Below are 15847 nucleotides of genomic sequence, written 5' to 3' on the forward strand. Positions count from 1 at the left end.
TTTGCATTTTTCTCTCATATGCCTTTATGGCATTTTTAGTTTCTTTTTATTTTCTTTGGAAACCACTTGAATTAGGTTTGATAAGTACTAGGTAAGGTGTGTGAAGGTTTTCCACACCTCTAAACAAAGTGGAAAGGTCTAGGGTAAAGATTTATAATTATAGCCATAGGCACATATGCTTTTTTCTTATTTAATTCCCTTTTATTTTATTTTAACTAGGATGGTGAAAAGAGGGGTGAGGTTTAGGGTTTAAGATTATTCCCAACTATTTAACAAGCAATCATGGCAATAGCACAAGAATTAAGCAAGATCACTATGTATCACATCTAATTTAATAAAAGTTTTTGTTGGTTCCAAAATTTGGAACTAGGGAAATTCATTTGTTTTGTTTTAAAATTTTTGAGATGTTACAGATCCCGGTCAGGCCGACAGAGGCTGCTGCCTGTAAGTCTTCTCCCCGGACATGCTGGTGGCTGTGGCCGGCCAGACCGGAATGCAGTGCCAAAAGCCTTCGTATATTCGTTAATTATTTTCCGGCCTGGCTGGTTCTCTACGCCGGTCAGGCCGACAAAAGCTGCGTACAAAAATTCCTTGGCCGGACAGGCTGGCCCGTCTGGCCAGACAGGCCGATAGAATTGGCAAATGCCTCTGGAAATTTGATGTTCCTTCGGAACAACATTACCGGTCTGTCTGGTGTATATGCCGGACAGACTGACCGGTCGATCACGTAAACCGCGCCCCGGACAGTCCGTCCCCTATGAACTGGATGTCCGCCGCATCCGGACTGTCCGGCTAGGTCCTGACCGGACTGTCCGGTGTCTCCGATCTGCCATGGCCGGCCGGCGCCCACCACGATGGTGCACAGCCCACGATGATCCGCCAAACTCGCCGTGGGCCCACAACTGTGCCGTACTTGTATCTCGTATAATTGACTGATTGAATTGGGCTATACGAATTTTGTACGGTGCCACGTATCCGTATTTTATACTAATAACGAAGGGGTATCGAGCGATCTTAGCCGTTCTTGTGTTTGAGCCCGCTTAAGCCCAAACTGAGTTTGAGGGAGTTTGGGGGGGGGGGGTTGTACCGGAGCACACGCCATTAGAGAGAGCCAAAGAGACACAGAGAGGATGTTGTGTTGAATGCATATTATTTATTCATGCAAACATCCTAACGTTCATTTTTAGCAGAACTCATAGTAACCAGCGTCACCAAAGCTTATAAATATTCAACGGTTCCTTGGTGTCTACATAGGCGAATGCTTGGTGGACATAACCGTCTATGGCTTGCGTTTCATCGGTGTTACTGTCGGTGATGTGAAGCATGCGCGACCCCTTTTGCGTGCCCTTGGGCTGGTGCTTGTACAGCTTATCGATCCCATCCCGGTACCCGCGCGTGAGTATGTGGTTGCCATGCGCGAAGTGCGGCAGCGTGAGCTGCTGCGGCGGCTGCACCCTCGTCTCCACGCCCACGCAGTACCACTGCCTCCACCTCTGCTCCCCCCTCGCGCTCTCCAGAACCCACACGTCCGTCTTCTCCTCCTCGAGCTTTGTCGAGCCATGGAAGATGGCAGCGCCCAGCCTCCCGTAGATCTCCACCAGGTAAAATGTGCTCCCGGGCCTGGTCGGCAGCGGCTTCACGACGCTGACACGCTCCGCCTCTAGGTCGAACGACATGATCCTCTCGGTGCCGTCGGCGACCCAGTACACCGCGCCGTCGACGCCGATGATGCCGGCACTACGGAGGCACCTCGTGCCCGCGCAGCCCACCGCCGGTGTCGCCACGACGTCCCGCCAGGACGTCTCCCCGAGCGTCAGCACCTGCACCGTGTCGAACTGCGTGTCGATGCAGCACGGGATGCGCACCACCTTGTACTGCCCCGTGCCCTGGTGGTGCGCGAAGCCGTACGCGGTGTGCCACCGGGATCGGCCACGCATAAAGCTATCGGCGCATGGCAGCGGCGGGAGGTCGAGCGTCTCCCCAGTTGCCGGGTTGGCCAGCGAGATGGCGCCGCCGGGCTTGCTGTCGTCGCAGAAGCAGATCAGGCCGTTGCACGTGCCGACCATATCCATCACTTCTCGGCGGCTATCCGTCGTGCCGGCCATCAGCGGCCTCACTCCCCACTTGTCGTCCAAGGTGTACAAGGCGCTTATGGAGACGAGGAGGGTCTTGGCGCGGCTCCGCAGGTTCGTCGCCGTGCACTCGTCGACGGTGTCACGCCACTGCCGGCAGACGAGGCGGCATCGGCGGCGGGAGTTTGGCATGAGCCGCCGCAGGATCTCCGCGAGGACGTCTGTGGGGATGTCGTAGCAGCGGCTGGGATACTCCTCGTCCATGGCCATTATTGGCGCATCTGCTACCAATCTATGTACGGTTCGAGGTTTAGGTCTGTCTGGGTTATATATATAAGAGTCACGCTGAGTTTTCCCTATGTTTAAACGGATGTTATAAGTACACTTGGCCCTCAAGTTTGCTGTGCTATTTGAGGTACGTATCAAATTATGTCTCTTCTTACGTGTACGTAGTTGTCAATGCTGGAAATAATCACAAGTTTTGGAGTAGAACTCTATTAGTGTGAAATTATGTGTCCTGTTAGCGCAAACTCAATTTAGCTCTTAGATGCATATGGTCCCTCTAACAGAAAATTATATTTTGAAGTGTCGAAATTTTTTGATAAAAAATTCTGCATGTACGTCTTCACGATATACGTGCGTTCGTCAAGTTTCGAGAAAAAAATGATAATTTTTATGGTCTATGTAAAAAAGAGAAAACAATTCTTGTGAAAACTCTTATTTTTGGCATCAAATTTTATATTCGTTACACACACCACACGACAAGTTGAATTTTCATGAAACAACTATATGAGCATGTAGCACGTGAAGATGTATCTGCGAATTTTTTGTTTTAAAGTTTTTTAAAATTTTAAATATGTATAAGATGCATTTCAATTAAATAAATGAAGCATACCTACCCATGTGCGCTAAAACATCCCTCCCTCCTGTTAGGGATGTCTTCGCGTGAGGATAGAGATCAACTAGAACTGGGTACGTGCGCTGCATGCACTAGACCTCAGGGTGTTTGACGACCACGCCTAGCCTCTTTTTCTTTGTGATATCGTCCGCGTGATCGATTAATTGCTCGTCGGCTTTTCTCCTCTTGTGAAACTTAGCTTGCCAGCGATGGTATGCGCGAAATCTTAGGTTAGACCAGTTTTTGCACTTTAATTGGTTGATAACAATTTTATTTAGGGTCGGTGAGAGAAAAGAAAGGTCGATTGGTACGATGCACGTTGAGAAGTTTTGTGTTTCTAACTAAACTAGTTTGGTCTTAATTCCCGCGAGCGAGGACGACGAGCAGAGGACTACCTGGGCCAGCCCATTAGTGCACGCTATGAACATCCAGACTATACCATCTCTCTCTCAACAACAAAACAAAACAAAAGGTAACCCGTCCAGACCTGCACTGAGCTCTGCTCAGCTCAGTCGTCTTCTTCCAGATCCCCACTCGCCGCCGCCGATGGCAGCAGCCAACACGGCGGCTCCTCGCGCAGCAAGCACCTGGTAGATCCTCTATTTCGACCCCTCGCAGCTCCGATTCAGTCCCTAACCTCTCTTTCCACTGATGTGCGCAGATTGGCCGCTCCCTATCTCCACGGATGGCGATGACGGTGGACAGGCTCACCGACGACATCCTCGCCGACATCATCTCGCGAGTGCCCTACAAGTCGACCTGCTGCTGCAAGTGCGTCTCCACGCGGTGGCGTGACCTCGTCACCCACCCCGACCACCGCGCCAAGATGCCCCAGTCCCTGCTCGGCTTCTTCTATGAAACCTATGACATAGCCCGCTTCCCAAGGAAGGCTCGCTATTTTATCAACGCGCTAGCGCAAGGCTGCCCTCCTCTTGTCGACCCCTCGCTATCGTTCCTGCCCAAACACAAGAGTCTTCACATCTTGGACGGCTGCAACGGTCTCCTCCTCTGCCTCCTCCAGGTCCAGGAGGGGAGTGATACTGACGAGATCCAATATTATGTGGTGTGCAATCCCTCCACGGAGAAATGGGTGGTCGTGCCTACCACCAAGTGGTCTAGCAGGGCACAAGTTTACCTGGTGTTCGACCCAGCTGTCTCCTCCCACTTCCATGTGTGTGAGCTCGTAGATTCTAATACCTGGCATGCTGATGGTACTGGAACTATTGGAGATATTGCAGCCGTGGTGATATACTCGTCCAAAACTGGAGTCTGGAGTCACAAGGCCGATGATTGGAGCGGATCTAGTGTTGATATACCCATCGGTGCGAAAAGCGTCTTCTTTAGGGGGGAGCTGCATTTGTGTGCCTACGATAATCAGCTTTATATCCATTGATGTGGAGGAAAACGACTGGAAATCCATTCATCTTCCCGAAACAGTTACCGTTTCTTTTGACATTTATCTATCACATGGTCAGTTGCATTTTGCACATATCGGTGTTTCTGCATTATCAATATGGGTTCTTGAGGACCCCAGTAGTGAAAATTGGACCATGAAGCGCTATATCAGCCACTTACAGCTCTTTGGAACATAGTATTCAGCATATGCGGGTGATTACAGTGTTATCTCAATCCACCCTGAAGACAATTTGATTTTCATAGTCGCTAGACACATGCAGACACTGATGTCTTATGAAATGGATTCCATGAAGCGGCGTATTATACGTCCACTTGGATCTGTTAGTAGTAACAGGATTCGTTGTATTCCATATGTTCCGTTGTTCTTAGAGTCATTGGCAGATGGACACTAAATGTCGTGCTTCTCTAGTGTTTAGGACTTGAGTAACAGTCAGTTGGATAGACTTTTATGAAGTTGCGATAGTTTATGTCTCGTGGTAACTCGCGACAGTTTCTGTTTGTGCTTGAGTGCGCTAATTTACCTAGCTTATGCAGCTACGTGTTGCACTTATCTTTGTTGCTCTGCATGTTTTGATGTTCTCATGTATAAGCAAACCATGAGTTGTAACCCCTAGTACTTAACCATGGATATTGTAATCGTATTGTTGAACTATGATTATTGTCTTCAATATGTAGTTTCTGGTCTATGCTTATTTCTTTGTATGTGTATAATTTATTTGTACAATATCTTCTGAATGAAAAAAGGTGCTATGGTCTCTTTTGGCATCGAGAGAATTCAGAAATGCAGTTCTTGTATGCACAGGGATCTCCTTTTCTTTGCAGTGCTTGAATGCCTGAATCCCATTTTTTAAACAGTATGGCATATAAGCTTTTGTTATCTCCTCTCGGGCTCTCAGTTATCTTTATGTAAGGTTTTTTTTATTAGGTAAATTTGGCTTCTGTTATCTCCTCTCAGGCACTCAGTTATTTTCATGTGAGGTGTTTTTCTGATTAGGTAATTTTGGCAAGGATATATCGTAGGAAGTTGAAACTAGATTAATGTCATTTGTAGATAACAAATTTTTGACATATCAGATCTTTGCATGTGTAGCAAATGATGGCTTCCACCTGATGTAGGAATTTTTTGATAACTAGATCATGTTGGGACTAATAATCTGTTAAAAAACTAGTATTTCAATTTGCTAAACTTTTTTATTATTGTACTATCCTATCATATTTCGTTAATGCCTAACTGAGTTCTGCTGTAAGATACACTTAAAGACTTCAAAGATGACCCGCTTCAGGTTTGAGTAGGCAGTGGCAGTTTAGTTCTTAGCTGCATCTTTTTCCTGAGAACTTTCCATGATACCCATTCCCTTTTCAAAGAATCTATTTTATGGCTGGCTTATTGTATTCGATGTGTTGGTCACCTTGATAGCCGCAATTGGTTGAATTTAACTTTCAGATATCCTGCAAGTAAATGTCTACCTACTGTGTCTCACGTTGCTTACCTGCTTTTAAATTGGAAATAGCGCCAACCACAACCATCCTCGCCTCACTCCACTGCCTCGGCTTCTGCGTCTACTATGAAACGCCTCGTTCGACTCGTCGAGTCGAACTGTGAGTCGTCGAAGTTGAAGTCTGGAAGCTCGAACTCGTCGCCGAGCCGCGGCGGGGCGACGGGCTCTGGCGCGCTGCGGTGGTGGTTCCAGCCTAGCATCGTGTACATGATCGCTGGCTGATACGTCTCAAACATATCTATAATTTATTATATTCCATGCTACTTTTATGATGATACTCATATGTTTTATACACACTTTATGTCATTATTATGCATTTTCCGGCACTAACCTATTGACGAGATGCCGAAGAGCCAGTTGATGTTTTCTGCTGTTTTTGGTTTCAGAAATCCTACAAAGGAAATATTCTCGGAATTGGACGAAATCAACGCCCAGGGTCTTATTTTTCCACGAAGCTTCCAAAAGACCGAAAGGATTACGAAGTGGGGCGACGAGGCGCCGACACCACAGGGCCGCGCGACCAAGGGTGGGGCCGCGCCGCCCTATGGTGTGGGGCCCTCGTGCCTCCACCAACCCTACCCTTCCGCCTACTTAAAGCCTTCGTCGCGAAAACCCCAGTACCGAGAGCCACGATACGGAAAACCTTCTAAGGTTGTGGATGTGCTGTTGCCACTAGGGATAAAACATCAATGCTTTGTCTAAGGATATTTGTGTTGATTACATTACGCACCATACTTAATGCAATTGTCTGTTGTTTGCAACTTAATACTGAAAGGGGTGCGGATGCTAACCTGAAGGTGGCCTTTTTAGGCATAGATGCATGCTGGATAGCGGTCTATGTACTTTGTCGTAATGCCCTGATTAAATCTCATATTAGTCTTCATGGTATGTATGTGCATTGTTATGCCCTCTTTATTTATCAATTGCCCAACTGTAATTTGTTCACCCAACATGCTATTTCTTATTGGAGAGACACCACTAGTGAACTGTGGACCCCGTTCCATTCTTTTACATCTGAAATACAATCTACTGCAAACTCTGTTCTTTGTTGTTCTTCGCAAACAAATATCATTCTCTACACCATACATTTAATCCTTTGTTTACAGCAAGCCGGTGAGATTGACAACCTCACTGTTAAGTTGGGGCAAAGTATTTTTATTGTGTTGTGCAGGTTCCACGTTGGCGCCGGAATCCCTGGTGTTGCGCCGCACTACACTCCTTCGCCAACAACCTTCACGTGGCCTTCATATCCTACTGGTTCGATAACCTTGGTTTCTTACTGAGAGAAAACTTGCTGCTGTACGTATCACACCTTCCTCTTGTGGTTCCCAACAGACGTGTGTGTCCCACGAGCCATCAAGCAGATTTTTCTGGCGCCGTTGCCGGGGAGATCAAGACACGCTGCAAGGAGAGTCTCCCACATCCAATCTCTTTACTTTGTTTTTGTCTTACTTTACTTTACTTTATTTACTCCTTTGTTTGTTCTCTATATCAAAAACACACAAAAAACTAGTTGCTAGATTTACTTTATTTACTGTCTTGTTCTCTATATCAAAAATACAAAAAAACTAGTTACTTGCATTTACTTTATTTAGTTTGCTTTATTTACTACTGCTAAAATGAATACTCCTGAAAATACTAAGTTGTGTGACTTCACTAGCACAAATAATAATGATCTCCTATGCACACCTATTGCTCCACCTGCTACTACAGCAGAATTTTTTGAAATTAAACCTGTTTTACTAAATCTTGTTATAAGAGAGCAATTTTCTGGTGTTAGTTCTGATGATGCTGCTGCCCATCTTAATAATTTTGTTGAACTTTGTGAGATGCAAAAGTATAAGGATGTAGATGGTGACATTATAAAATTAAAATTGTTTCCTTTCTCCTTAAGAAGAAGAGCTAAAGATTGGTTGTTATCTTTGCCTAAAAATAGTCACTACAGGAAATTCGGTCTATTGCAACAACATTTATTGCCACGCCGAGTTTTTGTTGCAATAATTCGCATTATTACCACAAAGTTTTGTTTTGTGGTAATTGGAGCGTGTATTACCACAATTTTTGCAGTGTTGCGTTAACCCATCAAATTGTTGCGATAGAGGCTATTTAGTGCAACGAAATGCAAGTTCGTGGCAACAGTCTAGATATATTGCCACAATTTTGTTCCATTGCCATAAGGTATTTTTTTTGTGGCACTAGAACACGGTTATTGCAACAAAACGACAATTCGATGCAATATTCTGGATATATCGCCATAATTTTTTCCCGTTGCTAGAAGGTCTTTTTATGTGGCAACAGAAAATAGATATTGCACCAAAATTCCTATTTGTGGCAATTATCTAGATATATTGCCACAAATTAATTCCATTGCCAGAAGGTCCTCCCTTTGTGGCAATAGGAATTAACTATTGCAACTAAAATTTTATGTGTGGCAAGTGCCTAGATATATTGCCACGAATTCATTCCATTGCCAGAAGAACTTTAGTTGTGGCAATAGAAAATAGATATTGCAATAGAAAACATAGGTGTGGTAATATTTCACACTTATCGCCACAACAGTTTGTTGTTGCGATATTGGATATATTATTGCAACGTTTTTAGAAGGCTCACATGTCAAACCGGATTAATGTTACTTCCTCCATTCCTTGATATAGGGTGTATATTTTTCTTTGAAAGAAGTCAAAATATAAGGTATATAGCGATTTCTATACAAGTTTACCCCTCGATGCAAAAGCCTTGCCTGATGCAACATCCTGGTTTGGAGCAGCCGAATGATTGCTTAGAATCAGGAGAATTTTTTTCCAAAACACTAAGCTTGCATATAGGAATACTACTTGCTCCCGATACCTTAGATTAGGGAGCTGATATTAATCTAGGGAGATTAAGGCATAGAGAGATTTATGGGATTTGTTGCCCACCTTTATTTGGTAGGTACTCATATATGAGAGGCTTTGTTTTTTTGGCGGAAGGATTTGGAGGCTTTATTCGCTGTTATTTTTTTGATTTCAGCTAGTGGCTTCATGTCGGTGGGTGGTCGCTTTGCTACTTGCCTCGGTTGGGCTGAGGCATGGTTGCTCTCAGCTAGTTGAGCGGCACGGATGTGGAAACCAGACCCTTCTCTTTGATAATTCAAAGTTTGAGCTTATTTTGGACAAAATCGTACGTATATGTGCTTATGATTTCCACTAGTATACATGTGCTTCCTATACACTATATGCATGAATTTTCTTACAGAAAAACTTGGGTGTTCAGTTGAACACACATGATCAATTGTAGATCCGTTCATGCCACTCGAAGCATCAGATTGAGCAATGAATGATCAAAACAATTACCCAGAGGGTGGCATGTTGCATAAGTGTACTGTATTCAGCAGCAAAAAGTACAGTCCACTCCATCATACTGATGGCAATACAGAAATCTGGGCACGGTTAAGCAATGAATGATTAAAACAATTACCCAAGGGGTGGCATGTTGCATAAGTGTACTGTATTGAGCAAAAAGTACAGTCAACTCCATGATACTGATGGCAATATAGAAATCTGGGAACTAAACGCCATCCAATAGCTAAATGGATGACCAAAGATTAATCTCAGGAATTGGATTGCAATCATTATAGATATAGGACCACATGCATATGTGAGTTTAGGATATATAGATGTTTACTGAAACATAGCACCCTGTTCAGATGACCAATGAAAATAACTGCGTACTGCAGTTCAGTTAAGTCAGGGTGCCCAACTTCATCAAAAAAAAAAAGAGCAGCACACACAATATATGAATGGAATTAATTACTGCCGAATCAATAGCATTTGTTCAGTTTGGGCTGCAAATTAGTACCATACATCAGTTTTGGCAGCACATACATTCCAGAAAAAACGGTTGAAGCTCACACATTAAAGAAACAAAAGATCACACTGGCAGTAGTCTTCTAACAAATAAAAGAGAGGCATGTAGAAGATCTTGGAGTAATAAATCAAAAGCTTGACTATTAACCTGCAATGACAAGTGAACAAGTAAGATAGATCATTATAGAGGTATTAACACATTTGGTACCATAACTTGCACCTAAGTTGCATTTTAGTCCCACATCTTGCAAAGTGGACCCCGGTGGTGCCACAACTTGCTAATCCGATTGGTTTAGGTCCTGGACCCTTCTGCTGCGCACACGTGGGTGACACAGTGGAAGGTTAATTTGTAGAAAAACCTCCATAATTTTTAATCTTCACGGAAACCTCCTATATTTCTTCAAGGTCTAATCCCTAGGCTGTGTTGCGTTGCCAGGAATCAAATTCCCCAACTCTGTATTAGGCTATTAGCCTCCTCTGCCTTGGCGACCCGCCCGCATCATACGAGTTCTCGTCGAAGTGCTAGTCGGCGGAAGACGAGGATGGCGGAGCACGGAGGGGAGGATTCCCTGGAGAGTGCGGGCAGCCGGGCAGGTCCCCTGCACCTGCTCGCAGAATGCGTCGGCGTGCGGTGGAGGCGCACCCGCTTCGGGTGCAGGCGACGCCACCGCGTCGGGCGGCTAAGGAGACGGCGAGGTCCATTGCACATGCTCGTGGAGGGGCTGGTGGAAGGCTTCGGGGAGCAGTAAAGGCTCATCCGCTTCGGGAGGCGGCGGAGGTGACGCCATCGCGTCGGGCAGCGTTGGAGGCGGCGAGGCAGGAGAAGCTTTACAGCAAAGTCACGCTCCTCCAGGGAATGAGGAGATGAGGAGGGCCATGGAAGAGCCGATGGGCTGGAGACCGGAGGTCCCAAACCTGAGCTTGGAAACCCAAATTCATATACTGCAGGGTCATCTCGATGCCAGGATCCTGCTTCCAGCACCGCCACCATGATGCCTGGATCCATTCGTTGCTATGTATAGCTCGAATCAGGTCCCAAATCAAGATCTACTGAAGTTGAAGACAGAGAAGAAGAAGTAGCAGATTATGTACAATTTGTACTACTGATGTATCAGCTTGTGTACTAGGTGTTCTGTACTAGCTTATGTACTACTGAGCTACAGATGGCTAGAGTTGCAATGCTAGAATGAGGGCGGAGAAATCAAGTAATATGAATAAACACTAGAATCTTTGTGGCAGCAGCTTGTTCTGTCATGTATATGCCTGTGTATGCAAGTGTTGTTGTTGTGGAATAATAATATGATTCAGGCTATTCATGTTGACATCAGTCTTTTGGATATTCAGTAACATTTTCAAAATAATTTTCCCGAAGTTGGGTATTTATGTTCATCTTCAGTTTCATGGAACAAGCTGTAACTTCAAGCTTTGCTATCATCCGAGTTTTTCATGCTCTAGGTGCTTCTTCACAACAGGCTTTAGCATGAGCACTAACAAGTTGTATGCACGAACTTTGTAAGCATGGTTGTATGAAATGGAATTTGTAAGCATGGCTGTATGCAATAATTAAGAATGGCAAAAGTATTGGGTATGGTAATGCTACTGTATTAAGAATGGCATACAGAGAGTCTTCAACTAGATCAAGGATGGAAATAATCAAGCGAGAACAAGTAGATATCTGGAAAAATTTCAACATTTAAATCTGGGAATCATGGATATGTAAATATATCAACCAAAATCATTTAAAACCCATGGATACTTATATATAAGTACTGAAACCATGGACAGAACAACCTGTATGACAAAGTAAACTTGTAAATTTAAATATGAAATTAAAGTTTGCAAATTCACTACAACTCAACACTAGAAGCACATATTCAGTACACTTTGCAACTGCCACATGACAAAAAAAAGTTTAATGAGAGATACGGGCATGCATCCATAGCTTAACATGTGGATATGAGAGATACTAATCTTAAAATGAAAAAAACTTCAGGAATCTGTATTCATGGCTTAACATGTGGAAAATCTTACCAAGATATTTGAAACTACACAAAGAACCCGTGGTCATCATCCAATTCTTCTTGTCCCAAAGGAGCAACATGGCCATCATTTATGTAAGCCTCATCATCATCGATATCATCATCAGAATCGAAGTGAACATCTTCAAACTCAACAGGTTTTATATTTTTGATAACAGAAGCATCAACGCTGGATCCTTCATCATCATTTCTGCACCAGCTAGTGATCTCTTCAGGTACAGAAAAACTTTGCCGCGTCCGCGATTTTTGCGCTATCCCGCCGGGAAACTTGCCTCTTAGGCTGCCGCGCATGCTATAAACGCCACGTGCGCGCAAGCCAACCGTGCGGAAACTTCAGCCGCCCGCGTGTCGCTCCACCTCTGCCTCCCACGTCTCCCCGCTCCGCCTCCGCCGACACGATGCCTCCCTGCCGTCGCTCCTCCTCCAGCTACCGCGGCCAAGCAGCCACTTCGACGCAGAGATCCGCTCCGGCGAGGAGCGCATCCGCCTTGGCATGTTCGAGGCGGCGCACGAGGTGCGCGCCTACGATGTCATCGCCTTGCGCCTCGGCCGCTCCCGCCGCACAATGAACTTCGACGATGTGTGGACGCGGGATGAGTTCAACGGTGGATGCTGCTGGTACACACCATATTTACTTCTTGATCACCTATCTGAATGGTGCACATCAAATATGGTTTGTTAATGCTATGTCCTTTTATTATTTTTGTGTGCAGTAAGGAAAGGCTCTGTTGTCTTAACAAGGACGGAAAGTATAACCGAATACAAAAACAAGGGTGGACAACCTAGATCTGGTAAACTGTTTATCTCACTTAAGTCGTCCCTAGCATTTGCTATAATGCATAAAATCCTTGTATGGGTTAAATTGCTAAATCTTCAATATTGCTAAATCTTGTACAGGTACTCAAGGACAATCTGACACTCCAGTGTCAGCTAATGACATGTGTGCCCTGGATGAATGGCCATCCCATGCTCGCCGCTATCGTGCGCAACTACAGGATGGTACTTTCTCTCCTTCAAATCTGGGTCCTCCGATCTGACACAATCTAATAACCAAGTCATGCGATACTTTTTTTTCTATGATTTGGGTTGTAGAAGCAGATGGACAGAAGAAGAAGAAAGGGCGAGGTATTGTAAAAGGTGTTAAAGCAGCTCAGAAGCGTTTTGCCAGCGGATCTGCGAAGCTAAATATTACATTCTCTGAAACGTTGGGTGGTACGATAGGAATGAACTATCGCTCATTCAAGGATGACGTGGTAGTGATAATGAAAAGGAAGGTACCACTCATTGGGGTGAGGAGGTGGTCCGACATTCACCCAAGTGTGCATCGACTCATTGTCGCAGATGTGATAGTGCGTATAACCTTTTTCACGTCTGTTATCTTATTTTATCATCGCCAATGCACCTCTTATTTATATTCATTTGTTCTATGTTTTACAGGACAGATGGGACCTAGAAGATACACCGGAAACTGAAGAGAAAATTCTCAGAATTGCGCAAGAGCGATATAGAGGCTGGCGATCGACTCTAAGCTCCACTTACAAGGCATTCAAAACAGATGATGCTAGATTGGCTAATGTTCCGGAAGATTTAGAACCAGAAGAGTGGGAATGGATGATCAACTACTTCGGCAATGATGAAAAATTCCAGGTTATCTCTAATCTCACTGTTTGTGTGCACTGTGTGTTTACATGAAGTGTGTTGTTTGGCTGTTTATATTTGGTTTCAATGAATGGATAGGCACGCAGCCAAATGAACTCCGATAATCGCAAGAAACAGAAGACAAAACATAGAGTTGGATCAAAATCGTACGCCCAACTAAGTTTTGAGAAGGTATGAACCTAACTAAATATGTATGCCTCGATGGTAGTTATGGTTTCATGTTTGAAGTTTCTCATTGTCATATTACTTGCAGAGAAACTTGGAAACTGGAGAAGAGCCGGATTGTGTTGCTCTATGGGAACTCACACACACGAAGAATGGAACATGGTCTAACCCAGAGTCCCAGGAAGTTTATGTGAGTGTACTGATACATCATGTGTTATTCTTGTTTCAGCTTTTAAAAGACATACATGTGAGATGGATCAGGATTACCTTAGCTGAAACTCCAATCATAAAGATAAATATGATACATTGTAACGGATAAAAAAGGGAGAAAAAATTCTTTATTAATAGATAAAGATATCACAATCGTTGCTACGGTAGACCACGTTACAGCCCATGTGTTTTAGAAAAGAAAAATTAAATATTATTATTGAATTCGAATGATTAGCGGAAACACATCTTATACATGTTCATGTCAAACTATTTCGTCTATCTTAATCACACTCACATCATATTGCAATTGCGCTTCAAAACTTGCTACTGGAAACACCTTAAGTCGTGTGTTGCAATGCGAGAAAAAAAATCCCAAAAACCGAGCAACATGGTTAAATGCGGCTTCAGGTTATAGCACCACATTTGTACGCATGCTTTAGATGACAGGAAAGTTGCCATTACACATAAATAATGGGGTTCCGTCATCTTTCAAATCTGATGCATACGAGTAATGGAAGCAGCTACTGAAGTTTCATAGGGAAGCTGCCATTAAGAAGTAAAAAACCCAACATAAGTCACCGTTGTACGGTTATGACAAAAAAAATCAGTATAAGGTATACAACAAAGAAATAAAGCTGGACCATATAGCTCAGGAGTTATAAATAATACACTGCACATCAATGGTATTTTCAGCTGTAATGGATGTTCTTTCAGAGTTCACGTCCCATGTGATAGAGCCGCCAGGCCCGTTATTTCTCTATTATAAGAACAATCTTCCAATATCAAACAGATAGTCCAATTATAACAATCTCCTTACAACTCCCAACACCATCTGAATTTTCTTTTCTCCATTTTTATTTAGGATTTAGAAAACAAGTGTTCTTTTATTACAACATTAGATGTTCTGTTCTGTTGTTTGAAGTTGCTGCTTTTTGTGTTAATGGATTCAAAGAATACTCTCAGTGAAACACCTCCCTTCAAACAGAACTGTAAGTTCTAGAGTTTCTTACCCATTGTTAAATCTCCGGTAGCTAAGAACAAATGTCTCCTCAGATTTCCGGTTGTCACCATTTAGCTGGAGTTATCAGTAAGAATAGAGAAAAGCCTCATAAGTGCAGGATAGGACCAAAAAATTGTCACATGTATGTAGTAGTACTTAGCTCTGGCTATGTACCTACAGTTCTTTAGCAAAAAAGTTGGCAGGGTTCACTACCACTATTTCACAATCTCCATTGCACACAACTTGTGAGGAGAGCAAGAACCCAAAACACTTGTAACTTCTGCACTTAACCTGTGAGAGTTCGAAACATCTGACTAGACATACTTGACATGCTCAATGTGTTGGTGCTGCTCAGGGTGTGCATAGAAGCTACCATTCTTACAAATCGTGGTTGATCTTCCAAAACAGAAATCAGCATAGACCAAAAAAAATCCACCTCTTACTGATTCACCAGCGAGGACCACGAATTTCCTCTTGAGTCTTGACTTTGAGCAGGAACACAAGAAAGAAAAACATCATTGTGTTATTCTTGTTTCAGCTTTTATAGATCAATATTGATGTCGTAACTATAATTGTTCATTTCGTTCTTAGGACAAAGCACGTGAAGCGGTGCAGAACAAAGAAACTGAAACAAAAGGTCCACTATCAAGCGAGCGAGAGAAACAATGTTTTTCGGACTGCATATAAAGACACAGTTCAATGCAAGTCATCGCAGCCTCGTGGCTACGGCTACATGGCCAAGCCCAAAACTGGTTCTAAAAGGTTTCGGATGCAGGTTGAGGACCAAGCTCGTGTTGCAGCTGAAACCCTGCAGCGAAACTCTGAGCTCAGCCAGCATGTTAGCGAATTAGAAGAACAATTAGAAGTTGAGCGTGCAAACATGCAGCAGAGTATTGACTTCGAGCGTTCTGAGAGAGAGCAACTTGAGGTGAGGTTGCAAGAAGAGCGTGAAGCAAGAGAAAAAATGGTGGAAGAGGAGCGAAGATCAAGGCTCGAATTTGAAAAAAATATGATGGCAAAGTTCCAACAACAGATGGCTAAATT

General features: G+C 43.8%; 1 protein-coding gene across 1 annotated transcript; it reads left to right on the top strand.

Moving 5' to 3' along the window:
* The first annotated feature begins 12362 nt into the window (after positions 1-12362).
* Positions 12363-15490, top strand: LOC124655766. The gene is made up of 8 exons (XM_047194614.1): positions 12363-12387; positions 12483-12560; positions 12667-12768; positions 12862-13118; positions 13207-13416; positions 13507-13599; positions 13682-13783; positions 15395-15490. Exons 1-8 carry the CDS (start codon positions 12363-12365, stop codon positions 15488-15490), a joined length of 963 nt encoding a protein of 320 aa, XP_047050570.1.
* Positions 15491-15847: the final 357 nt, after the last annotated feature.

This window comes from Lolium rigidum, chromosome 5, assembly GCF_022539505.1.
Source record: "Lolium rigidum isolate FL_2022 chromosome 5, APGP_CSIRO_Lrig_0.1, whole genome shotgun sequence".
Taxonomy (NCBI): Eukaryota; Viridiplantae; Streptophyta; class Magnoliopsida; order Poales; family Poaceae; genus Lolium; species Lolium rigidum.

Coding starts and splice junctions, on each gene's coding strand:
- LOC124655766 (XM_047194614.1), top strand. CDS start 12,363: ATGAGTTCAACGGTGGATGCTGCTG. Junction 12,388..12,482: donor TTCAACGGTGGATGCTGCTG/GTACACACCATA, acceptor TTTTGTGTGCAG/TAAGGAAAGGCTCTGTTGTC. Junction 12,769..12,861: donor TCGTGCGCAACTACAGGATG/GTACTTTCTCTC, acceptor TTTGGGTTGTAG/AAGCAGATGGACAGAAGAAG.